Source organism: Pipistrellus hanaki, assembly GCF_964339955.1.
Source record: "Pipistrellus hanaki genome assembly, chromosome: 11".
Classification (NCBI taxonomy): Eukaryota; Metazoa; Chordata; class Mammalia; order Chiroptera; family Vespertilionidae; genus Pipistrellus; species Pipistrellus hanaki.
In genome coordinates this window covers 56765147-56790584 of record NC_140513.1, presented here as the reverse complement: position 1 = coordinate 56790584, position 25438 = coordinate 56765147, and the positions used below count along the sequence as shown (strand labels likewise).

The 25438-nt window shown below is 47.5% G+C and overlaps 2 protein-coding genes across 2 annotated transcripts in view; one reads left to right on the top strand and one right to left on the bottom strand.

The window, feature by feature from the left end:
• The window catches only part of MTAP (methylthioadenosine phosphorylase), a 56793-nt gene that overhangs the window by 25519 nt on the left and 5836 nt on the right, over window positions 1–25438 (bottom strand). Inside the window, exons 2-4 of the mRNA XM_084898124.1 lie at window positions 14868–14954; window positions 13111–13169; window positions 11047–11214 (exon numbers count right to left, since the gene is read on the bottom strand). Of these exons, the coding sequence (XP_084754250.1) occupies window positions 11047–11214; window positions 13111–13169; window positions 14868–14954 (314 nt within the window). The remainder of the gene's footprint in view (window positions 1–11046; window positions 11215–13110; window positions 13170–14867; window positions 14955–25438) is intronic.
• On the top strand, window positions 17391–17906 carry LOC311630280 (small ribosomal subunit protein eS24-like). The gene has a single exon (XM_084899144.1). It carries the CDS (start codon window positions 17423–17425, stop codon window positions 17819–17821), a length of 399 nt encoding a protein of 132 aa, XP_084755270.1. The 5' UTR covers window positions 17391–17422; the 3' UTR covers window positions 17822–17906.

The following is a 25438-nucleotide window of genomic DNA, read 5'->3' as shown; positions in this document are numbered from 1 at the left end:
ATACCCATCACCTTGATTCCACAATCCCCCAAATTTGGCCCAATCTGCTTTTTCTGTGAGCATTTCCCTGGTGGCAAATCCCAGACTTTCGTCATTCATCCCTACTTCAGATGGACCAAAATACGTGGACTATTTCCACTGCAATGTCATTACCACATTAATAAAAATAACATTAATTCCTCAGTATCAGCTAATACATAGACCATATGCAAATGTCTCTGTTGTCCTTAAAAATGTCCTTTTTGAATAAAAACAAACAAACAAACAAAAAAACTCAACACAAAAAACAGTTGCTTTGTTAGTTTCGGGTTCATAAAAAAACCCTTCACCTTGCATTTGATTGTCATTTACTGATCCCTCACACTAGTAGCCAAAGCCACCTGGCTCAAAGATGAGGCCTCCGTGTAGTGGATGAATGAAGAAGACCTGTCAGTGTTCTATTTTATTTAAAAATATATATATATTTTTATTGATTTCGGAGAGGCGGGGAGAGGGAGAGAGACAGAACCATCAATGACGAGAGAGAAGCACTGTCAGTGGTTTAAGGGAAAAGCTAACTTAACCCCAGAGCAATGCCAGATGGATTGAACAAAAGGTCAAGTGATTGTTCCAGCCCCTGCGATCAGGGGTTTTCCTTTTTGTAGAACCGATCAATAAAATGATGCCACTTACTCCAGCTCTGACTTGGCTCCAGCCTTCCATGACTCAAGAATTAGTAACATTTCTACTTACACCTGTGATTAAAACCTTCAGTTGCTCGCCGAAACCAGTTTGGCTCAGTGGTAAGAGCATCGGTCTGCGGACTGAAAGGTCCCGGGTTCGATTCCGGTCAAGGGCATGTACGTTGGCTGTGGGCACATCCCCGGTAGGGGATGTGCAGGAGGCAGCTGGTTGATGTTTCTCTCTCATCGACGTTTCTGGCTCTCTGTCTCTCTCCCTTCCTCTCTGTAAAAAATCAATAAAAATATATTAAAAAAAATTAAAAAACAAAACAAAAAAAACCCTTCAGTTGCTATATATACGCCACTAGACACCCTCATCTCATCCGCCTTTCTCCTCTCCTGTCTCCATTCCTTCTTCACCGAACCACATCTCTCTTGGTTCTGAACTTTTACCTTAAGACATAACATGTATTATTCATGCTTCATGTTATGCTATAAATATGTAATACTTATTGACTACAGTTTTAATTCTCTCCAGTGGAACATTTTACATTTTTCTCTTCAACAAAGCTCCTCCACTACTAGCTATTCAGCTTTTAGCAAATTGGAAGATGGAGAGGCAAGAAGATATGGCAATCATAAAACACAGTGGTTAGCCACCCACTTACAAGGACTTTATGAGGACTAAGTCAACCATGAAGTCCAGATATCCTACAGCAGCTCAGAAATGAGGTCTGGGCTACAGACAGAATCGGAAGCCAGTGCCAAGGACAAGCCGTGGCTGGGATGGGGGTATCAGAACACCTCTCCCCCCAACCCCCTTAAAAAGGGGCAAGTGAAGCAGGTAACCCAAGGAGACTTTAAAATCAGTATTTATCATGGTTTTGGGATTATTCTGTCAAGATCCAGGAAAAGAAGGTAAGATGAGAAACACCTCTCACACAGCCTGCCCACTTATTTGTGGTGCTTTGTATGACTGACTTAAGTGACAACACATTAGTGAAAGGCTTAACCACTATAAACGACAATACTGCTGTACAGTATAAAATGATGAGACATGATCAATGATGAGTAACACTGAGCAATGGGGCTCATAGTTACAGCTGCGGTGAGGCATGTACCAAAAGGAAACGCTAGAATGCAAATGAGTGAAATTTTAAGAGCTCCGATGCTCCCTCTGAGGGTTTTTATTGAGCGAAATGAGTTTTAAAAACTGAGCAAAACGCCCGAAGTAAACTTCTCAGGTAGGTCCCACACAGTGGGGACAGTGGTCACCTGATGGCGCCTGTACTAACAGGGGATCCGCCCACTGACTGCCCATTTCCAGCCCAAACAGCTCTTCCAGCCGAATGGTTTGCTCTCATCCTGAGCATTCTCAGTGATATGGAGAATACCTGAGACATGCCATTTTATGCCTGATGTGATGTTGTCACTGAATTTGTGCGTGGTTTTAAAAACATCACTTCTGCTCTTTCTTCATAAGGCACACGACAGCCACACCTGCAGTTACATCCCAATAAACTCTGATGTAATGACATCTCTATTTTAGATGGCAGATGTTTGCATTTAGGGGTCAGTAATCATTGGTGCAAAGAGCTATTGCCACTATTGCCTTGAGAAGGACCAAGCACCTGGCTCAGAGTATTCACTCAAATCACATTAGAGATGGACGCAGGTGTAGCAGAAGCAAGCATTTGGGGTAGATCAATGAAAGAAACTATTGTCTGCAACAGTGCCCAGGCGGGCACCGTTTCCTGAGAAGGGGGCCCTTGAGGGAACGTGTTCTTCCTTCCATCAAGAGACAGAACTGAGCTGAAACCGGTTTGGCTCAGTGGATAGAGCCAGGTTCCATTCGGTCAAGGGCATGTGCCTGAAAGGTGCCAGGTTCGATTCCGGTCAAGAGCATGTGCCTTGGTTGCGGGAGGTGTGTTGGAGGCAGCTGATCGATGATTCTCTCACATCGATGTTTCTAACTCTCTATCCCTCTCTTCTTCTCTGTAAAAAAATCAATAAAATATATTGAGAGAGAGAGAGAGAGAGAGAGAGAGAGAGAGAGAGAGAGAGAGAGCGCTGAAATCTATTCCTGAGCCTATGGTTCAGTGCGCCTCCGCCTCAGGCAAATGTCAAACGGGCTGGACCCGGCAGGAGGCTGTGTTCCAGCCACAGCTGACAAGAATGAGAAGGATCACACTCCCCCTCCAGAAGTAACCCAGATCAACGACAAGAGGGTTTAGGAGTGGTGGATGCCCTACTGACTTGTGAAAGGGGCAGAGTGGCATGTGGTGGCAGGTGGAGCACACCCCCCAACCCCAAAGATATTTACATCCTAACACCCAGAACCTGTGAATATGTTATCTTACATAGCAAAGGGGAACGAAGGCTACACAGACGAAATTAAAGTTGCTAACCAGCTGACAATAAAATGGAAAAACTATCCTAGATTAATTGAATGGGCTCAGTGCCATCACTAGAGTCCATACCCGTGGAAGAAGGAGGCAGAAGAGTCAATGTCAGAGTGATGAGATGCAAGAAGGACTCAACCCACCATGGCATCGAAGATGGAAGGGGCCACAAGCCAAGGAATGCAGGTGGCAAAGAGCGAGGAAGCCTCTCTCCCATGAGCCTCCAGAAAGGAATGCAAATCTGCTGACATCCAGTCCGTGAGACCTGTCTTAGCCTCCTACAAAGAAAGTTTTGTATTCTTTAAGTCACTACATTTGAGGCCATTTGTTACAGCAGCAATAGGAAACTAATACACACGCTTATCTGGCTTAAGATATAGTCAATTCAGTTGTGGGTTACAATATAAACAGATGATGAAGGTCTGCCCCAAATTCTTGCTTTAATCGTAACCCTCGACACTGAGCGAGGTGACTGCTCAGTTCACCTTCCTGTTAGCATGGGACAGCCCCTGGAAACCAGACTTGAATGACTTGACTGATCTGAGTGGTTTTACAGTCCATCTCCCAGCTCTGTGCCTCTAAAACGAGCCGTGAACACCTTCTACAGTGCGTGGGTGTGGAGGCTGAATGAGAACACATGAAGCAAGTGCTCAGCTTCTGTTCCATCCTGGGCCCAGGCAAGGTGCTTTGCATGACTGACTTAAGTGACAACTGCTCCAAGTTGCCACGCATGAATGGGTGCTCAGAAAAGTTAGTGTACAAAGGAAAAAATGATGCTGTGCCTGGTGAGTGAAATGCGCTCAAGACTCAGAAGGGAACAGGGGCACTTTCACACAGAGGGGAGAGAAAGCCCAGAGAAGGACAGACTTGGGGGGAGGGGCGGGGGGAGAGTAAGTCAATGAATCCACCAGCAGAACTGGGACAACGGCCTGCTGCTCAGCAGACTGGTTTTGGGGAAATGATTCTAGCTAAGTCACCTAAAGGAGACTCAAACAGGGATGCCCATTGACAGAGACAAGTTCAGTTTTTAGAAACCAAGAAAACTTTTCGACCCCTCTTTGACTTGGAAGCCTGAGTGCTGATGGAAAGAGGGGATGGCTCTCAGTAAAAAAAAAAAAAAAAAAAAAATGAATATTTGATGATGATCATCATCATCCTAAGCAGCAACAAAAGTGAAAATATTCACACCAGGATTTCCTGTTCGCAGGAGACGTTCACAACGGTAAACCGTTTCATACTCACACATTATTTCCTTTACCACCTGAGAGACTCATCGCTGGTCCGACAGGAATCAGCGTGAAAGGGTTGTTGGGTTGAGAAGCGAATTGTTCAAGGTGGGAGACATTGGAGAACCGAGATGGGAGCTGCGTGGCCACTGCCCAGGTAGTCCCTCTTGGTTTCTTGAGAAACACGTGCAGCACAAAGGAGCTCATGCAGAGATACTGGTTGTAACATTTTTAACTACTACTTATTGTATAATAAAGGAAATACTGGTTTACCCAGTATTTATGGCAGTCTAGGGAAGTCTCCAAGACACATTGGTGACTAAGTTGAGCACACTGTGCGGCAGTCCATATTGTATACCTGCATGTTCATTACTGTACACTTCCTTTCCTTTTTGTTAACTTTTCATTTATATTTCATGTGTTTTTTAAAAAAAGTGTTTATAGACGAAACAATACATTAGACAGGGACTGTATATAAGAAAGGCTAAACAGGGAATCATCCAGGGGGTTTGGAACAGATTAATTCAATTTACGTGAGTTCTAATGGGAAAAAATGTTTGTTTTCAACACAGCCTTTCAGAATGAATGAAGTTTGAGAACCGAGGTTCCATGTACACGATCAAGTTTGATAGAAAATTCTCACCAAATGGCCCTTCCTGTAGCAAGAAAGCTGCCAGAAACACAGGGGGAGTGTTTTGCTTTTCATCATTATCTTCCTATACTACTTACATTTACTTTCTCGAAAACATGTATTTACTCTTAAGACACTTTCAAAACAGATAAAGTGTTGGATAGCATGTTAGTAAGAATGCCAAAGACAATTAAAATTTTTTTTTCAAGTACATAAATGGGTCAAGAGGACAAGAAAAAGTTTAGGCCAAGTCAACAGCTGGTCAGAACAAAAGGATTACGTATCCCCTAGGCAATCTGCATAACTTCGAGATGGACAGGAGGAAGCAGGAGCCTCCTACGTTTCTAGGTGTGTATGTGTGTGGGTGTGCACACACACACTTATGGACAGCGCCGTCAAGAGCATGTACGTAAGTGAAGGTCAAATCCTAGAAGATTCAGGCCAGGGAGCCAGGGTAAAAGGGCACTTAGGGAAGGGAAAAGAGCTGAAAAACACAGCGGGGAAAGGAGTTTTGGCATGACAGGCAATAAATTAGAAAACAGAATGAGTCTGTTCTATTAACCAAAAGGAACGGAAAGATTATGAATTTGGACCAGCATCGTTAAGATCCTCCCGCTCCCTGCTAAAGACGGCCCCTGACTGTTCAATGTGCCGCAGGAAAGAAGAAAAACCAATTGATATTGATATCTCAATGAGGCAGTAGTGCTTATTTTTTTTTAAATATATTTTATTGATTTTTCACAGAGAGGAAGAGAGACGGATAGAGAGTTAGAAACATTGATGAGAGAGAATCATTGATCAGCTGCCTCTTGCACACCCCCTACTGGAGATGTGCCCGCAACCAAGGCACATGCCCTTGACCAGAACCGAACCCGGGACCTTTCAGTCCGCAGGCCGACACTCTATCCACTGAGCCAAACCGGTCCCGGCAGTAGTGCTTATTAACAAACAGATAACATAGGTTTCCCTTCATATTGCCTATTTCCCATCAGGTCTTGGTACATAGAGCAGTCATACAAGAATAAAAGTCCTGCCTCTGACACAGATGGAGAGAAACCATCCCCCTGGCCTCAGTTTTCTCACCTGCGTAAGGGGATGATAAGGGATGCCCCGTAGTGCTGTGATAATCAGCACCAAGAACATACCACAGACTCTAACAGCGTGTACGAGGGTCAGGTCTGTTTTCATGGTGAGGTGTCACGGACACAGCTCCAGGTCCCCACAGGAAGCTCTAACAAACTCCAGTTACAGCCCAAACTGGTTTGGCTCAGTGGATAGAGCCTCGGTCTGCAGACTGAGGGGTCCCAGGTTCGATTCCAGTCAAGGGTATGTGCACTGGTTGCAGGCACATCCCCGGTGGGGGGTGTGCAGGAGGCAGCTGGCCGATGATTCTCTCTCACTGATGTTTCTAGCTCTCTATTCTTCTCTCTTCCTCTCTGTAAAAAAAAAATCAATAAAACATAAAACAAACAAACAAAACCTCCAGTTACAGCTGCAGGGCACCCCACAGCATGGCTGCCAACCGCTGCCGCAGGCTGCTCGTCCCGTGAGCGGCACACACACATCCCGGTGCAAGCAGGCGGCTAGGAAAACTCTCTGTTCTGTGCTTCTCGTAGGACTGTGATGCGCAAGAGGAAAGGCTGGTTGGAAAGGCATGGGTATTTTAAACGTCAACGAGTCAGATGGTTAGAAAAGCTCTAACCATCTCCACCGCAATAGGTACACCAATGCCAATTACCCAGGGCCTAGCAACCCCTGAGAGGTGGCCAGAGCTCAACATTCCCCTTCACTTCAGAATGAAAGGATGTCTTCAGCCCTAACTAGGTTGGCTCAGTGGAGAGAGCATCGGCCTGCGGACTGAGGGGTCCTGGGTTCGATTCCAGTCAGGGGCATGTACCCTGGTTGCGGGCACATCCCCCAGTGGGGGGTGTGCGGGAGGCAGCTGGTCGATGTTTCTCTCGTCGATGTTTCTAACTCTCTATCCCTCTCCCTTCCTCTCTGTAAAAAAGTCAATAAAATATATTAAAAAAAAAAAAAAAAAGAATGCCTTCATGTTCAGAAGAGCAGATACGTAGATGTAATCAGAATAACAAACAGTAATATTTTACTGGGCAGAGGAAAATGAGCAGGGGTCCGAAGTACAAAAGCAAATGGGAGAGGCCACCCCAAAGGTGACATTTTAAAGTACACGTCCCAGATCATCGACATCAATGACAAAAGGAACGAGGACGAAATGACAAAAAACTGCAGGAAGAGCTGAGTGAGGTATTCTATGTGAAGAATTAGGGAAACCCCTCTCCCCCGCCCCCGCAAACACAGCGAATGCTGAGGTCTGCTGTTAGCAGGTGGTTTTCACTGCTGTCACCCCGATGATCAGATCTGAGGGGAAGCCCCCCCAGGAGGTAGCAGCCGGCTGGCCACATGGTTTTCGGAACCCTTCTGCCGGTATCTTTGTTTCTAGTATAGTTTTAGGGACCGGTATGGGAACTAGCTTTGAAGGGAGTCAAGTTAGGGCGAAGGGGTTTTCCGTGAAGAGCTGACCCACACGGGGACAGAGGGGGCAGAGGAGGGGGGGGGGGGGGTCTCCAGGCAGGCCCAGCAGTGCTCGGAGACTGAGTGGGTGGAGGGTGACAGCTCCCAGCAGGGACCATGGGGTGCAGGTCAGGGCCAGGCTCACCAATTAGCAATTCACCAAGTAAAGAATGGGGGGCTTGGGAGAAGGAGGAGTATGGGGTTAGAAGGCGATCGAGAGGACTAATTTAATTTCCATCACGAAGCCTGAGGTGTCTCTGGGACCCTGTCCTGCAGCCAGGATGGCTCCCGAGGGACAGGGCGGGGCTGGAAGTCCGTGTGTGAGCGATGGCTGAGGTCATCGGCTTCGGAGAGAAACCGGAATCCAAACCCCACAGGTCCCACTCATTAGACAATGGCCAAGATCTCTTCAACTTTAATCATCCGGGGAAACTACCCTTGTGTGCGGCCAACAGGATGGACCGGTGGCACTTCCTAGGAATTCCAAAACGGGGAGCTCACCAGCATCCCTATTCACAGCTAGGCTGTCCCGGGAGGCGGTGAGAACAGGGAGAGGCTGCCCCCTCTGCCTGGACAGCCGGGGTGCACGGGGGGGGGGGGGGGGGGGGGGGAGGAAGCGTGTTCTCTTCCTTGTGAAGAGGTAGGTACCTCCTCAACCAAGGGTGAAAAGGGGCGGGCGGGACGCTGCGAGACCAAGGAAGAACGTCAGCAGCAGCTGCCGGGAATGCTCAGGGAAGGCTCCCTGCAAACTGGACCCGGAACCCCCATTCCCGCTGCGAAAGCCCACCCTGCCCCAGAGGCTGGGGTGGTGATGCCACCGGTCTCAGGGTGTCCCTGAACTTCCCGGCTGGGCCTGAGAGGGTGGAAACAATATCTCCAGATGGGAACCGGAGGGGAAGCCCCAGGCCGTGTCTTTGGGAGGGGGAATAACCTGACGTCATCATCCCTCCGCCCGGCTCTACCCTGTGCGCACCGCGGGACTTTCCTGATGAGTAAGTGGGGGTGAGGGGAAGGTCTGGGAGCCAGCATGTGAAACCTCTGCGTTCACCTGTGAGGAGCATGACAGTGCACGGTTAGCTACCACACAAGTAACCAATGACTCCCACATCAGCCTTTCCCTTCTGATGCCATCTGTAACGCTTGAGGAATCCGGATCCTTGTGAATATGGAGTTCTATACTCCGCTATTTTATTTTTTTTAAATATATTTTATTGATTTTTTTTTTTTTTTTTTTTACAGAGAGGAAGGGAGAGGGATAGAGAGTTAGAAACATCGATGAGAGAGAAACACCGATCAGCTGCCTCCTGCACACTCCCTACTGGGGATGTGCCCGCAACCAAGGTATATGCCCTTGACCGGAATCTAACTGAGACCTTTCAGTCCGCAGGCCGATGCTCTATCCACGGAGCCAAACCGGTTTTGGCAATACTCTGCTATTTTAAACAGCTATAGCACAGCCCTGACCAGGTGGCTGTTGGTTGGAGCATCATCCTGCACACCAAAGGGTTGTAGGCTCGATTCCCAATCAGGGCACATACCTGGGTTGCGGGTTCGATCCCTGGTTGGGGTGTGTATGGGAGGCAACCAATGGATGTTTCTATCTATCTCTCTCTCTCTCTCTCCCTCTCGCTCTTCTCCCCCTTCCTCTCCCTAAATTAATAAACATATCCTTGGTGAAGATTAAAAATCAAACCAACATCACAGTACAACCATTTTCTTAAGCCATCATCCCCAAACACTGGTACTTGGACAGCCGTACAGACTGGGATGATGTCCCCTACACAAGAGCTCCGGCTCCCTCGCCTTTGGTGTAATCACGTTCATTCAATCACTCCAAAAACACAGGCCGCAGTGCTGTGGGCGTGAGGGGTAAAGCGGCAAACAGGAGGGTCTTTCCCGCAGGTGGTTTATATTCTACCAGAGGCCCGAGGAGGCCTTCCTTCCCCCACTGCTGGCACCGGCTTCCCTCGCATCCCCCAGATTCATCCGAAGGATGTTCAGTCTTATTAGCATTTTACGCTTTTATGATTACAGACAGGGGAAGGCAAACAATACATATATAGTGTCAGGGGCTCAAAAATGATAGGAGAAATGATGGGATGGGAGGAGCGTGGAATGATCTCAGTCTACCCCTGTTACGTATTAGGTGGAACCACATGAAACTGCGGATCTCCGACCATTTCTAATGTACAGAATGCTCCATGTCCCACGGGTCTACCCGAGAGCTTCGTTGCATAGGGAGACAATCGAGAATCCTTCTGATGATGGGCGACACATTACAACGAATCCCGGGAAGGCAGCAGACACACAGAGCTGGCTGACTCAGCCTTCCTCCCGTGACAGAAGAGGGAGGAGAGGCTCTGGGTACAGCAAGTTCAGAGGTAACGAGGGGAGGAGCAGGAAGACAGTGGGTGGTCTGGGTGACTGAAGGGGGGACTCTGGTAGGAACCACCAAATAGTTCACGCCCCTCGGCACTTCTCCCCACGGCTCTGGATCAGGGTGCAGAGCGCAGTCACCCGTCTCCATCCAGGGCACCCTGGGAGGCGGTTATTTCCACCAGGAATGGGGCGGCGGGGGGAGGAGAGGATTCCCCACGAGATTCCCACTTTCCCTTGTGATTTCTTCAACTGCTTCTAACGGCAGAAGCAGCCCAGGATCTCGGCAGCCCATTACTGCTTAATTTTGGGGGTCAAGGAACAGTACATCTTACTTGTGTACATAACGAACAATCCCTAGTTCCCCAACCAGCTGTGGACCGACAGCGGGAGAAGACCATCAGACACTGTGTGCCTCCTGACAGGCGGGGGTTTCCGCCAAGACCTCGAACCTGGTTCTGATCAGGCCTCCAGAGCAAACCTCTGGTTTCTGGTAATGAGAGGAGACGGGAAGACGCCAAATGACTTTTTGGGGATGCAAAAAGTAACATCCAGCTCGTGGGGGACTCCCCAGGATGAGAGAGGAGGCCAGGGGGTGGGGATCTCCTGACAAAGAAGCTTATCAATCAATACACTCGTGAGTAACCGGCAGCCTGGTTAACAAATCAACCAGAAAAAGGAAGTTTGTGAGGCAAGAGGAACAAGGAAATCACTGCCTGGGCACTCAATACTAAGGAAATATTACCGTAAGTAACTTTTTCTTTTTTAAAGAGTCCTTATCTTTTAAGGTTACAAAAGGCAGCGAACTGACAAATGTTGAAACGGTGATTATTCTATTTGGTATACGTGTAAGAATCCCACAATTAAAAAGCTTAAAACAAGTCTGTGGGCCCCGGCTGGCATGGCTCAGTGGTTGAGCGTCAACCTAGGAACCAGGAGGTCACGGTTCGATTCCTAGTCAGGGCATTTGCCCAGGTTGTGGGCTTGATCCCCAGTGTCAGGCGTACAGGAGGCAGCCAATCAATGATTCTCTCTCATTATTGATGTTTCTCCCTCTCCCTCTCTCTCTCTTCCTCTCTGAAATCAATAAAATATATTTAAAAAAAACAACAAAAGTCCTTGGGTCTGCCCCACCCTCCCCCCTAACTCCCACACACTGTCCACTTGAGCGGGGAACGGTCTTCCAGGCGCCTTCCGCGGTGCAGAGGACGGCATACCTGTCGATGAACTGGTCAACGATGACGATATCACCGGGCTGAATCTCCTCCCTCAAGGAACCGCAAGCCGTGGTCACTATGACATGAGTGCAGCCCTCCTCCTTCAGGGCCCAGATGTTCGCCCGATAGTTGACTTTGGAAGGCATGATGGTATGCTGCCTCCCGTGCCTGCGGGGAGAAGAGCGAATGTGGTCGGTGAGAGAGCAGCACGATCTCATTGTGTCAGAGGAGAAAACCCACTTACAGCCCTTCCCACGAAAGCACATTCACTGGCAGAGGGGGGAAAAGAGGGTGGGCAGTGACCAGCCAACTCTAAGTCTAAGCCATTTGGTTTTAAAGCGCTGCTCTGAGTCTGTGTCCTTATTTTCCTACCAGGAGAAGGTACTGCCAAAACCGGTTTGGCTCAGTGGATAGAGCCTTCAGGCCTGCGGACTGAAGGGTCCCAGGTACAATTCCGGTCAAGGGCATGTACCTTGGTTGCGAGCACATCTCCAGTAGGGGGTGTGCAGGAGACAGCTGATCGGTGTTTCTCTCTCACCCATGTTTCTAACTCTATCCCTCTCTCTTCCTCTCTGTAAAAAATCAATAAAATATATTAAAAAAAAAAAAAAAAAAAAAGAGCAGGTAGTAACTGACTTAGAATTCCCTCTCCAGTTAGCTGAGTTGTGTCTACCCCATGGGACACCAAGCCCCCCAACCAGAGGCATCTGGTCTTTTATCCCCAACACGGAAAACACGAAAGACTCCACATAGAAATAAAAGCTCAAGTTTCCAGGTGAAGCTCTCCATTCCTTCTGCCGGGCCACCCAAATTAGTTACTAAAGCCTTGGAAGCATTAGAAGGTTTTGTCTGAGAACCGGTCGCTTCACGCATGACCCCCATGGCCCCCTCCATCCCCATGCTGAACTCCTAGCCGCTAGGACCAGCAGAATGCAACCATATTTGGAGGGAGGGTCTTCAACAGGGTAATTCGGTTAAAATGAGGCCATTAGGGAGGGCCCTAATTTAACAGAAATAGCATCCTTCCAAGAAGAGAACACCTGGAGAGATACGCAGAGAGCAAGTGTGAAGACACAGGGACAAGGGAAGAGGGTCATCTACAAGCCAGAGAGGCCTTCAGCGGACCCTTCCCTCCGGGCCCTCGGAGGAAACCAATCCTGCAGACACCTTGCAGGTGGACTCAAGATTTGATGCCAACCAATGGGATACAGCAGAGCCGCTGGGGGTCCCTCCCACCGTGAGGCTTCACCCTGACAGCAGAGACCCGCCCGGGGGGCCTGTCAGGGAGGGCTGCCAGCCCACGAACTGCCCAGGCAGAGGGTCCCAGGGCAGAGAATGTGCACAGCCTGGAGGAGCTGAATTCTGCCACGTGAACTGGAATGGGGATCTGGAGCTCAGGGTGGGAATAAGCCCTCACTCTGCCTGGTGTGACCCAGAGCAGCAGACGGAGCTGAGCTGACACCCCGCAACCACCAGGCTGTTTTAAGAAACGCTGTGTACTGTTTGAAGCTGCTAGCTGTGTGGTTAATTGTTATGCAGCAACAGACAAAGGTGTAATTTCTAACCACGGGAAACCAAGGATCGTTCTCCCCCCCCCCATAACCAGGAACACTACGGGCTTGCTGAAGATAACAAGGACCCAGAAACCACAGGGAAACCACTTCAGGGGCCCCAAGCTCCCCGCAAACACAAACTAGAGCGACAGCCACTGAAGGAAACAGCTTTACTTTGTTTCATTAATAGTGAAAAAAGGCAAATGGAACAGAAGAAAACATTCTCATTGGTAGAGCTTCAACTTGAGTCAAGTTCATCCTGTCACTGAGTCAAGTTCATCCTGTCCCTGGCGGGATGGCTCTCACCTTCCCAGCCTCAGGAGGCGCTGGGTGAGAGATGAGTCAGTCCAACTTGCCCAGCACGCCGTGAGCGGTGAGGGAAAGGCGACTGAAACGCGTCGGCCCCACCAGCACAGGAAACTCTTTCCAGGCACCAGGACTCTTTCCAGGGTTTAAGCCAAATTCACATTCTCCCTCAGTAGCAGCATTCCAAAAGCTTAAAACATCTTACCTCGCCAGGAGGACGCAATCGACGTTCTTTATCTTCCCCAAAATCAAGGCGTCAGAAGGCTGCACAGATGGGATAAAGGTTACAACTCAGTGATTTGGAAAACACGGATGAATAACCAACAAGCTGCCAGTTCACCGGTTCCACCGTGACAGGTTCCATGGAAACCTGGGAGTTGGGACCAGACACTTCAAAGCAGAGCCTGGATGTGATGACTTGTCACCCAGTAAATATGCACGGAGGCCTCGACAGGCAGACGCACAGGAATTGGAAGGCTGCCTCAGGCGCCTGGCAAGGTCCCGTTTAGTGAGACCTATTAGGAGCAGGCACCTCAGCAGACTCAGTCAGCAGGCTGATCAAAGATATCATAGATAGCTGTGCCAGCCTAAACCGGTTTGGCTCAGTGGATAGAGCGCCGCCGCCGGCCTGCAGACTGAAAAGTCCCAGGTTCCATTCTGGTCAAGGGCACGTACCTTGGTTGCGGACACATCCCTAGTGGGGGGCGTGCAAGAGGCAGCTGATGGATGATTCTCTCTCGTCAATGTTTCTAGCTCTCTATCTCTCTCCCTTCCTCTCTGTAAAAAAGTCAATAAAATATATTAATATATATATATATGCAGCTGTGCTGGTATCTGTCAGGTGTGAGAGCAGCGTGGGTGGAAGTAAGAACTGAGCACTGGAACTGTTTGCTCGGTTCATCAACCAGAAGATGGCCCGGGGTGGCCTGAGGGAAAGCAGAGAAAGGTTTGGAGAACTTCGGGCAGTGGTGGGCAAACTCATTCGTCCACAGAGCCAAATACCAACAGTACAAACGACTGAAATTTCTTTTGAGAGCCGAACGCCGACTTCTGCGCATGGGCCACAAAGTGTCAATCGCACTGTACGTGTGTGCCCGCACATGGTATTATTTGTGGAAGAGCCACACCCAAGGAGCCAAAGAGCCGCAGGTGGCTCGCGAGCCGCAGTTTGCAGACCACTGACCTAGAGGCTCGAGAAAACAGAAGGCTAAGAAGTGAGCCAAGCTTATAGCAAAACTCAGCCTAGGGGCTCGCTGGGAAAGAGGGTGTGGTTGGGACTGTCAGCTGCAGGGACTTCAGAGTCAGATGGGAAACTGCAATGTTTGGAAGCAGCCCGGTGGAACAGCTTCCCTTTAATAGAAAAGGAGGGTTTTATGATATTCCCAGTTGTGCAGTCTTGTGACGAATCCCAAGAAATCTCCCTCTGGGCCAGGGCTTACTGTGAATGCTGCTTCCTCCCAGGGTCTTTCTCCTACATTAGTGTGACATGCCTGTCTTCCCCAGGTTAGAAGCTGATTTAAACGTTTTAAATGCAGAGAATGAAGGGGTACAGGTGCTATGTCTAAAATGAGTGTGTGGCTTCTAGGAATATAAATTGAGAAGTAATTTGCACACGTTCAGCAGCAGTACTTTTTTATTTTTGTTTGTTTGTTTTTTGATGTAGGAGAATTATACTACTACTCAACCTCTCCTGTAAGGTTGGCAGCCCTGAGAACTCCTCTCATGTAGCATGTTATGGAGGCATTCCTGCTCCCCAAGGAAGAAGGAGCAGACATATTTCCACATGCAAAGCAGCAGTCCTTTTAATATGAGAAAGGCCAGGGCGCCCTTCGAGACACTGTCTCCGCCGGTAGAACCCACTGACCGGATTCCTAGCCCCCTTTTTCAACAGCAATTATTTTAAACTTAAAAAAAAAAAAAAAATCAAGCCAGCTGGTATGTCTCCATCAACTGGGTGCTAACCTTGCCAAAGGGAGTGTCCACATATTTCTCGGTTCTTCCTTCTAAGATTTCCGGATCATCCAGGCCGGTTCCACCAACAATTCCGATCTGCGGGAGGCAACAAAAAGGTGTCACAGTTCACCAGTTTCCATCAGAAACAAGATTAGAAGGAAACCCGTTTCCTCGCCTGCTCATTTTCCATTCCTGCCAGCTATTTCTTAAAACCTACAGCTACCGATGAACAGCCCTTCCACACACATTTGAAATAACCGAAACGTAGGTCACCTTTTTTGGACTTGACCACATTTACTGCTGATAATCTGAATAACAAATTAGCACAGAAAGATACTCTATGGAGCGTAAGCAGGAAACCAATCCTAAAAATAGGCAACTGAGGTCGCAGAAAATACTCTATAACCAATTTTTTATTCTCTACTAAGTGGACTATGGAATAAAGAAGGTTCAAAAGATTCCTGGGATGGTCACTTCATAATGATTTCTCCTCATCACTCCATTAGCTAAACAAACACGAGAGATTTTCTTTCCTGGGCCACTAAAATTGGAGTTGTAGGGGACCACAGATAGAATGGCATAAAAAAATCACAACCTCGTGTACATTTATGAAATCCACAAATGTCATTCATATATACGTGTAAGTAAGTGAGTAATTCAAAGGTAGCTATAATTTTTTTTTTTAATTCCCAGTGTCGTGCCCTAATTGGTTTGGCTCAGTGGGTTGAGCACCAGCCTGCGGAATCAAGGGTCCCAGGTTCGATTCCAGTCAAGGGCATGTACCTTGGTTGGGGGCACATCCCCAACAGGGGGTGTGCAGGAGGCGGCTGACTGATGTTTCTCTCTCATTGATGTTTCTAACTCTCTATCCCTATTTCTTCCTCTCTGTAAAAATATCAATAAAATATATTTAAAAAATAAAATAAAATAAAATTCCAGTGTCATATTGCATTTTCCAGAGTCTAACATCCTTGAGACCAATCTAACTTGATGATTAAGATACACAAGCAAGAACAATTTCAAAGATAAATACAATATCAGCGGGCCAGCTAGTAAAAAAAAAAAAATAGATAAGTGAAGTGGTTAGGAAGGTTGCCCTCCGGGTTGCTACTTCCTAAAGGAGAAAGAATATTTAAATTGTCAGCAACCGGCAAGAGAGATGACACTTGACTAAGAAACCCATTGGAAAATGACCTGAGCACTCTTTTAAAAAAAAAATTAAAAAAAAAATATATATATATTGATTTTTTTACGAGAGGAAAAGAGAGGGATATAGAGTTTGAAACATTGATGAGAGAGAAATATCGAATCAGCTGCATCCTGCACAACCCCCCCCCCCCCCCCCGCACTGGGGATGTGCCTGCAACCAAGGTACATTGCCCTTGAATGGACTCCAACCTGGGACCCTTCGGTCCACAGGCCAACGTTTTATCCACTGAGCCAAACTGGTTAGGGCCCTGAGCACTCTTTTTCAATGTTTTAATTCTATGGTCACTTGAGTAAAATCTTCACTCAGTGGGAGAAAGGAGCTCTTTGAGGGGGGAAAAATCGTGAGTTAAGGTTTAACCGAACATCTGAATAATTTTCAGATGGGAAACCGCAATGTGTCCATCCATTCACCCAGCTGGCTCGGACTGTTCATGGAAACATTTATCTTGCAAGGAACACAGGACAAGTATAGCAACTGAGTTTAAAACAAGCTGATTTAAATTAATGCGGGGAGCAGAGACCGGTTTGGCTCAATGGATAGAGCGTCGGCTTGGGGACTGAAGGGACCCGGGTTCGATTCCGGTCAAGGGCATGTACCTTGATTGCGGGCATATCCCCAGTGGGGGATGTGCAAGAGGCAGCTGATCGATGACTCTCTCTCATCGATGTTTCTGACTCTCTATCTCCCTCCCTTCCTCTCTGTACAAAATCAATAAAATATATATATTTTTTAAAATAAATTAATTAATTAATGCGGGGAAAGGGTTACCTCTCTCGTCCCCAGTTTCCTGGAGGAAAAAAGTCAACAAAACAGAAAATAAGGGCAATTTGGTGAGATTTTGCTGAAGAGCTGCCTGCTACATGATTTGGAACTCTGCCTCCCCGCAACTTCCTTAAGTGGCTAAACCAGTTTTTTAAAAAAAATGTTTTTATTGACTTTTAGAGAGAGAGGAAGGGAGATGGATAGACGGAAACATGGATGAGAGAGAAACACCACCAACTGGCTGCCTCCTGCACACCCTCTTCCCCTTCCGGGGACCAGCCCGCCACCATACTCGTGCCCTGACCCCTGACCCCTGACCGGGAATCAAACCGGGACCTCCGGGTTCATAGGTCAAAGCTCAACCACTGAGCAACCACTGGGGCTAACCCAGTTTTTGAAGTTGGTGCCACCTTGTGGTTCATTACTGAAACCACAGTCAAGTCTAAACCACACACGAGGTAGCACAGTTACAGGTTTAAAAATCACAGTTGTCACACTGACAGGTTCCAAAACAACAGAAATGTTCATGTAAATTGTACATTTAAATCATGCCAGCTTTTCCTCCCTGGCTGCTGGAAGCTAAACCTTCATCATGAACGACATGGTAACCATCCGGACCAGGAAGTTCATGACCAACAGACTACTTCAGCGGAAGCAAATGGTCATCGATGTCCTTCACCCTGGGAAGGCAACAGTACCCAAGACAGAAATTCGGGAAAAACTAGCCAAAATGTATAAGACCACACCTGATGTCATCTTTGTGTTTGGATTCAGAACCCACTTCGGTGGTGGCAAGACCACTGGCTTTGGCATGATTTATGATTCCTTGGATTACGCAAAGAAAAATGAACCCAAACACAGACTTGCACGACATGGCCTATATGAGAAGAAGAAGACCTCAAGAAAACAGAGAAAGGAATGCAAGAACAGGATGAAGAAAGTCAGGGGGACTGCTAAGGCCAATGTTGGTGCTGGCAAAAAGAAGGAGTAAAGATTCTTCGGTGACTATCTGTGATGGTTGTGCAGATTTTTTTGCGAGAGAACTAATAAACTATAAACTTAAAAAAAAAACAAAACCCATAAATCATGCCAGTTCAATAGAAAAAAAAATTTTTTTTTTTTAAATCACACTGTTTTATGCAATCCTAACCCTTTATCTGGCCTGGCTTCTCCATGTTCCCCTTCACTTCGAGTACCTCTGAAGGACCACACATCATAGGGGAATAACAAGCCATCACCCCAAACCACAGAACCGAACTGCTGACTCAAATTACTCCCCGTCTACTTACCCTTCAGGGATTCTATCACTGACGAAAACTTCTACTATGCAAAAACAAACAACCCGCACCCCTCCTGCTGCCCCCCACTCCCCCCTAAAAAAATAATAACAACAAACAAAACCCAAAACAACAAAAAGCAGCTTATGACCACTTTGACTTGGTTATTTCTGGGTGATCTCTGGGCCATAGCATCTCACACTGCAGACTCTCAGACTCATACGTCAAAATGAGCCTGGACTGTTTTTGAAACCTTGTTCTCAGATTAGGCAAGCTAGCCCAGCCTTGCAGAAGCTCGTAGGAGAGGGCAATGGGGATCCTGCTGAAGTTCAGTGCCCTCGAGCCCACCCTCAGCACCCCCCGAGCTTCAGTCCCACTACCCTGAGGCCATGACAACGCTGCGTTAGGTAGCTGGTAATTCGGCCCTCCCAGGAACAGGTAGTCCTGGGCATGGAACCAAGGGCTGCCACTGCTAGCCAGAAAGCCCAGGATGTGGTCTCTGGTCCTGGAATATCTGCAGGCGTGTCCATCCCTTCACCCCACCGGCTCGGATTGTTCATGCAAACATTGATCTTGTGAGGGACACGGAACAAGTATAGCAACTGAGCGCTGGCCACTCCAGGGGACTGAATTTCTAACCACTTCCTGCAGCTGCAGACGGAGGCCAGCGGTGCCCAGATTTGGCAATGTCGCCACCTGCTGGCTCCACGCGAAGCACCACGAGGATGAAATTCTGAAGCAGGGATGGCATAATCCTGCAACTTCCAAATTCAACTCTGCTTTGGTTTAAAAAAAAAAAAAAAAGGAACTGTGTCTGAAGCACTATGTTATAAGCACTACGGTAGGTGCTTCTGTGGCCTACTTCTCTTGGTTTTCACAACTGTCCTACGGAACAGACCCCATAATATTACACCCATTTTACAAAACTGAAAGGAGGCAGAGAGAAGATGGCGACCGGCAGGAAGGTAGGGAGGGAGAGTGTGTGAGAGAGTGAGGGAGCGACAGAGGTGTGTGTGTGTGTGTGTGTGTGTGTGTGTGTGTGTATGTGGGTGTGTGAGTAAAACAGGGACAGTGAGACCCTGCAGCTCTCCCAGGGGCTGCCAATCCAGGCAGTCTTAGATGGCAAAACCCCGCTGCCGCCACGAACACTCTGGCGAGGACACCAGTGGCAAAGACCACGCCATCGTGAAGAACAGAACTGCTTGAGACTAGAATCCTAGCCTCGCCAACACCCAGTCTGGTCTCGGAAGCAAACCAGCACCCTACAGCCGCTCTGGTAAAACACCCACAATCACGGCTGCAGACCCAGGGACACCAGGACTGCAGGCACTCGGCCAAAGCCAATTCCCCTCCCCCGCCAACCCCACAGCAGAGACACAGAAACTACCAGCCCCCAGCCCCACAGAAGGCTTTCTGCACACACAGAGCACTGGCCACTCTGCCTGACTTTGAGCCTCATGTCAGACACGGGAAGTTTGTTTTCTGCGACCCGCCTCCGCGCCCAGGCAGGGAGGCAGTCTGAATTTGATCACAGGTCCACGACCTTGGGGAGACGGATTTCTGAGGCTGGGTCCTGCACCCACACAGGGAGACAGCGCTGAGTCTGAGCCTGGGGGTGCGAACCCGGGGGGTCTGTTCCCCAGGACCAGACCCTGCACCTGAGCAGAGAGGCTGCGCTGAATGTGAACCTGGATGTGCGGACTCAGGGCGTTTGTTCCCCACGATCAGACCCTGCGCCCACACAGGAGGGCAGCGCCAAATCTGAGCCTGGGCAGATGGACACGGGGAGTTTGTTCTCCACGGTGCACACCCGCGTGACCAGACCCCACGCCCACACTAAGGGGCAGTGCCACCTGACTTTGATTCAGGGCAAGCGCACACAGGGCAGAAGGGGACCTCCTGCCAACACAGTGCGACTGAGCAACCCGGTCTCCCAGGCAGATCGGGGACCCTGAATCTCCACCCAAGAGGCAGCATTGACCACCAGGGACTAGACTCTGTACCTCATTACGTGCGCCTGAGATCCCCGATTCCCAGTACATGCACACTATGAGCCAGCGACTCCAATTCTTGGCGCATGTGCACACAGGGACCTGATTCTCAGTGCAAGGTAGCACCAAGCAACAGAGTCTCTGATACTCAATTCTCGGCATGGACACAAGGAGCCTCTGACTCCTGACACGCAACAGGGGACTCTGATTTTTGGCACCCACCAGTGGGTTCTCAGTTTCAGCGTGGCACAGGCAGGGTCCCTGATTCTAGGCGCACACACGAGGCCACACTAAGCGCCTGTGACTCTCTGACCCAAGGCAAGCGTGGCTCCCACCAACCCATAGCAACCGCACGTCTCCGTGTCAGAGCCCTTCAGTGACACTTTGGGGGGTGGGTGCAAAACGCCCACTGCACATGGCTCAGGCCCCCGCAACTCGACATTTGAACCTTCTGGTGATTGTCAGATAAAGACAACATAATGAAAGAGAATTACAGGCCAATATCCCTCATGAACACAAATTCTAGCAAATCGGTTCCAGCAATACATCAGAAAGATCATACACCACGACCAAGCAGGATTTATCCCAGGGATGTAAGGATGGTACAATATCCGCAAATCAATAAACATGATACATCACATAAACAAACTGAGGGAGAAAAATCACAGTCATATCAATTGATGCAGAAAAAGCATTTGACAAAATCCAACACCCATTCTTGATCAAAACACTCAGCACGGTGGGAATAGAAGAATCATACCTCAACATCAAAAACGCCATATATGATAAACGCACAGCCAGCATCACACTCAATGGGCAAAAACTAAAGCCATTTCTCCTAAGAACAGGAACAAGACAAGGATGCCCTCTCTCACCACTCCTGTTCGACATAGTACTGTAAGTACTAGCCAAAGCGATCAGACATGAAGAAGAAATAAAAGGCATCCAAATTGGAAAAGAAGTGAAACTGTCTTTATTTGCAGATGACATGATACTGTACATAGAAAACCCTAAAGACCCCATCAAAAAATTATTAGACTTAAGTGAATTTAGCAAGGCAGCAGGATACAAAATCAACACCAAGAAATCTATGGCATTTCTATACAACAAAAGTGAAATTACAGAGAGACTAAAAAAGCAATCCCATCTATCATCATACAAAAAAAAAAAAAAATTAAGATATCTAGGAATAAACCTAACTAAAGAGGTAAAAGACTTATATGCAAAAAAACTACAGGACACTGAAAAAAAGAGATAGAGGAAGACATAAACAGATGAAAGAACATATCCTGTTCATGGACTGGTAGAATCAACATCATCAAAATGTCCATACTACCCAAAGCAATCTATAGATTTAATGCAATCCCCATTAAAATACCAACAGCATATTTCACAGACCTAGAACAAACTCTCCAAAAATTCATCTGGAATAAAAAAAAAAACAACACACAAAAACCCCAAATAGCTGCAGCAATCCCGAGAAAGAAGAACAAAGTAGGTGGGATCTCAATACCAGATATCAAGCTGTATTACAAAGCCACTATTCTCAAAACAGCCTGGTACTGGCACAAGAACAGACATATAGATCAATGGAATAGAATAGAGAACCCAGAAATCGACCCAAACCACTATGCCCAATTAATATTCGACAAAGGAGGTATGAACATACAATGGAGTCAAGACAGTCTCTTCAATAAATGGTGTTGGGAAAATTTGACAGATAAATGCAAAAAAATGAAACTAGACCACCAACTTACACCATACACAAAAATAAACTCGAAATGGATCAAAGACTTAAGCATAGGACGGGGAAACCATAAAAATACTAGAGGAATCCACAGGCAGCAAAATCTCAGATGTATGCAGAAGGAACTTTTTCACTGATACTCCTCCTAGGGCAATGGAAGCTAAAGAGAAAATAAACAAATGGGACTACATAAAAATAAAAAGCTTTTGCATAGCAAAAGAAACCATCAACAAAACAACAAGAAAGCCCACTACATGGGAGAACATATTTGCCAATGTTATCACTGATAAGGTTTTAATCTCCAACATTTACAGTGAATGTAAATTTACAGAAAGATAAACATTCCAATCAAGAAATGGGCAACTGACCTAAACAAACACTTTTCCAAAGAAGACAGAAGGAAGGCCAAGAGACATATGAAAACATGCTCAAAGTCACTAATTATCCAAAAGATGCAAATCAAAACGACAATGTGGTACCATCTCACATCTGTCAGAATGGCTATCATCAACAAATCAATAAAGGACAAATGTCGGTGAGGATGCGGAGAAAAAGGAACCCTCGTGCACTGCTGGTGGGAATGCAGACTGGTGCAGCCACCGTGGAGAACAAACAGTATGGAGTTTCCTCAAAAAACTAAAAATGGAACTCCCATTTGACCCACTAATATCGCTTCTAGGAATATATCCCAAGAAGCTAGAAACACCAGTCAGAAAGGATATATGCACCTCTATGTTCATAGCAGAACAATTCACCATAGCTAAGATTTGGAAACAGCCTAAGTGCCCATCAACAGATGAGTGGATTAAAAAACTGTGGTACATGCCCTAATCAGTTTGGCTCAGTGGATAGAGCATCGGCCTGCGGACTGAAGGGTCCCAGGTTCAATTCTGATCAAGGGTATGTTCCTTGGTTGCAGGCACATCCCCAGTGGGGAGTGTGCAGGAGGCAACTGATCGATGTTTCTAGCTCTCTATTCCTCTCCCTTCCTCTCTGTAAAAAAAATTTTATATATATATATATATATATATATATATATATATATATATATATATATATATATATTTTAACTGTGGTACATCTACACAATGGAATACTATGCTGCGCTAAAAAAGAAGGGATTCCTACCATTTGCAACAGTATGGGTGGAACTGGAGAGCATTATGCTAAGTGAAATAAGCCAGTCAGAGAAAGATAAATAGCATATGATCTCACTCATCTATGGGAAATAATGAACAACATAAACTAATGATCAAAAACAGATCCAGAGACAGGGACACACCGATTAGACTATTAAACCTCTGAGGGAAGGTAGGGGAGGGTGGGAGTAAGGGGGAGAGATTAACCAAAGGACTTGTATGCATGCATATAAGCCTAACCAGTGGTCACAGACAACATGGGAGTGAGGATAGGAGTGAGGGGAGGGGGGGGGGGGAGGAGGGGAGATAATGGGGGGGATGAGGACAAATATGTAATACCTTAATCAATAAAGAAATTAAAATGCAAAAAAAAAAAAAATAAACACCAAGAAAAAAAAAGCTTTGAAAAAAAAATTGAAAAGAAACAAAATAAAACGGAAGAGACTTATCCAAGAGCTAATCACAAGGAGCCAAACTGGAACAGCAACCCCGGCCTTTCATGCTTGACCACGAAGACGTGCTACCTCCCAATACCCCCTGGGAATCTTTATTTATAACACCATCCCCTCGCAGAAAAGCTTTCTCTCCATCTTATGAGAAAACTGATGCACAGAGAGGTCAAGTTCTAGCCGAAGGTCACAGAGCCAGCTTAGAAACAGTGACTCTGGGTGGCTAAGTGAACCCCCGGGGAGGGCCGGGAGTGGGGCAGCTCCTCATCAATGACCTCATCCACACTCAGGAAGCAAGGACAGGATCTTACTAGGCCTCGTGGGCCAGAAGCATCAGCCCCCATCCAGGCAATCCCAGGCTGCCCAAGAAACGTGTCCCAGCGCTGAGATGGAATTTGGGGGGCCATTTCTGCCCAGTCAGGACTTCATTACACAAGAAAAAACTCTGAATAGGGACCCCTGATCAATCAAGATCATTGCCAGGCCCTAACCGGTTTGGTTCAGTGGATAGAGCGTCAGCCTGCGGGCTCAAAGGTCCCAGGTTTGATTGCAGTCAGGTTGCGGGCACATCTCCAGTAGGGAGTGTGCAGGAGGCAGCTGGTTGATGTTTATCTCTCATCCATGTTTCTAACTTTCTCACCCTCTTCCTTCCTCTCTGTAGAAAATCAATAATATATTTATATTTTTTAAAGATCATTGCCAGATTTTCATAGCTTAGTGTCATTCCACACTCTCCCACTGACACAACACCAAGCCAATCTTCCTAAGAGAGGATGTGACTGAGACTAGGAAAGCATTTTGTTGAAATGCTGGCGTACTTGGGCAGAATGGCTACTTCCAGCAATGTTGGAAGGGCTCAGTCGTACAAACCCCTCTCCTCTCTGTCCCCTGGTGCCTGGACCCAGGAGATTTCACATACCCACCCTGGTTTCACTTTTAGGCCAGGACACACTACCCAAGGAACCCAGTCCTCCAGGATGGCATTCCCAAACACCACAGCCCTGAGCAGCTGAGGCCAGCTCCTGCCAGGCGGTGGGCTGCCTGCCTCTGAGTGTTCCAGCAAGAGAGCTGGGCAGCACTCCCGGACCTGAGTGCTCAGTCCTTCAGCTCTGGTCGCCGCTGACCAGTCTGGCAAGGGCAGCAGACAGAACCCTTCTCAGTGAGCCAAGCTGGCTTGGAGGCCTCCCAGGGCCTTGCAAAACCCCAGAAGCCCAGTTGTGTGAGGAGAAAGTGGCCAAAATGTCTGTTCAAAACCCGAGATAATGTCCACAGAGATAGCTGGTGGCTCCACCCCTGACAAGATAACCCATCTGTAAGCCACCCCTGGGGGTGATGGTCATGGGCTCAACTGTGTCCCCCAAATCTATACCATGAAGTCCTAACCCCTGATTCCTCAGAAGGTGACTGTTTTTAGAAATAAGCTCTCTGAAGAGAGGAAGTTAAACAAGGTCTCTGGTGGGTGGGTGGGTGGGGGGGAATCCATTATGCCTGGTGACCTTGTAAGAGACCAGGACACACACGCAGAAGGAAGACCATCCAGTCACAGCAAGAAAACGGCACCTGCCAGCCAAGGAGGCCTCAGATGAATCAACCTGCTGACACCTTGATCTTGAACTGCCAGCCTCCAGCACTGCTTAAGCCATCCAGTCTGTGGGACTTTGCTATGGCAGCCCCAGCACACAAATAAGTAGCACTACGTTCATAATGAAGCACCCATCTTCTATGAAAACTGCTGTTTGGAATTTTAACCCTGCTCAATTGGCTTCTGTAAATTCTTGCTTGCTAAGACTACTCCCACTTCAGTGAGGCCATTAAACCTTCCCCAGAGAAGGTTATCAGTGCTGGTGCCAGGCCATGCCTCTGGTTGAGGTCTCTAGGCCCAGCACATGCGGGCTCTTTAAGAACTTGCAAAAGGGGCCGGAAACACTCCGTATTTGGGAGACAAAGACGGTAAAATCATATAAATAGGGAGAATTCCTGCATGTTGGGGCCCAGAATTTGAGAG

Coding starts and splice junctions, on each gene's coding strand:
- LOC311630280 (XM_084899144.1), top strand. CDS start 17,423: ATGAACGACATGGTAACCATCCGGACCAGGAAGTTCATGACCAACAGA.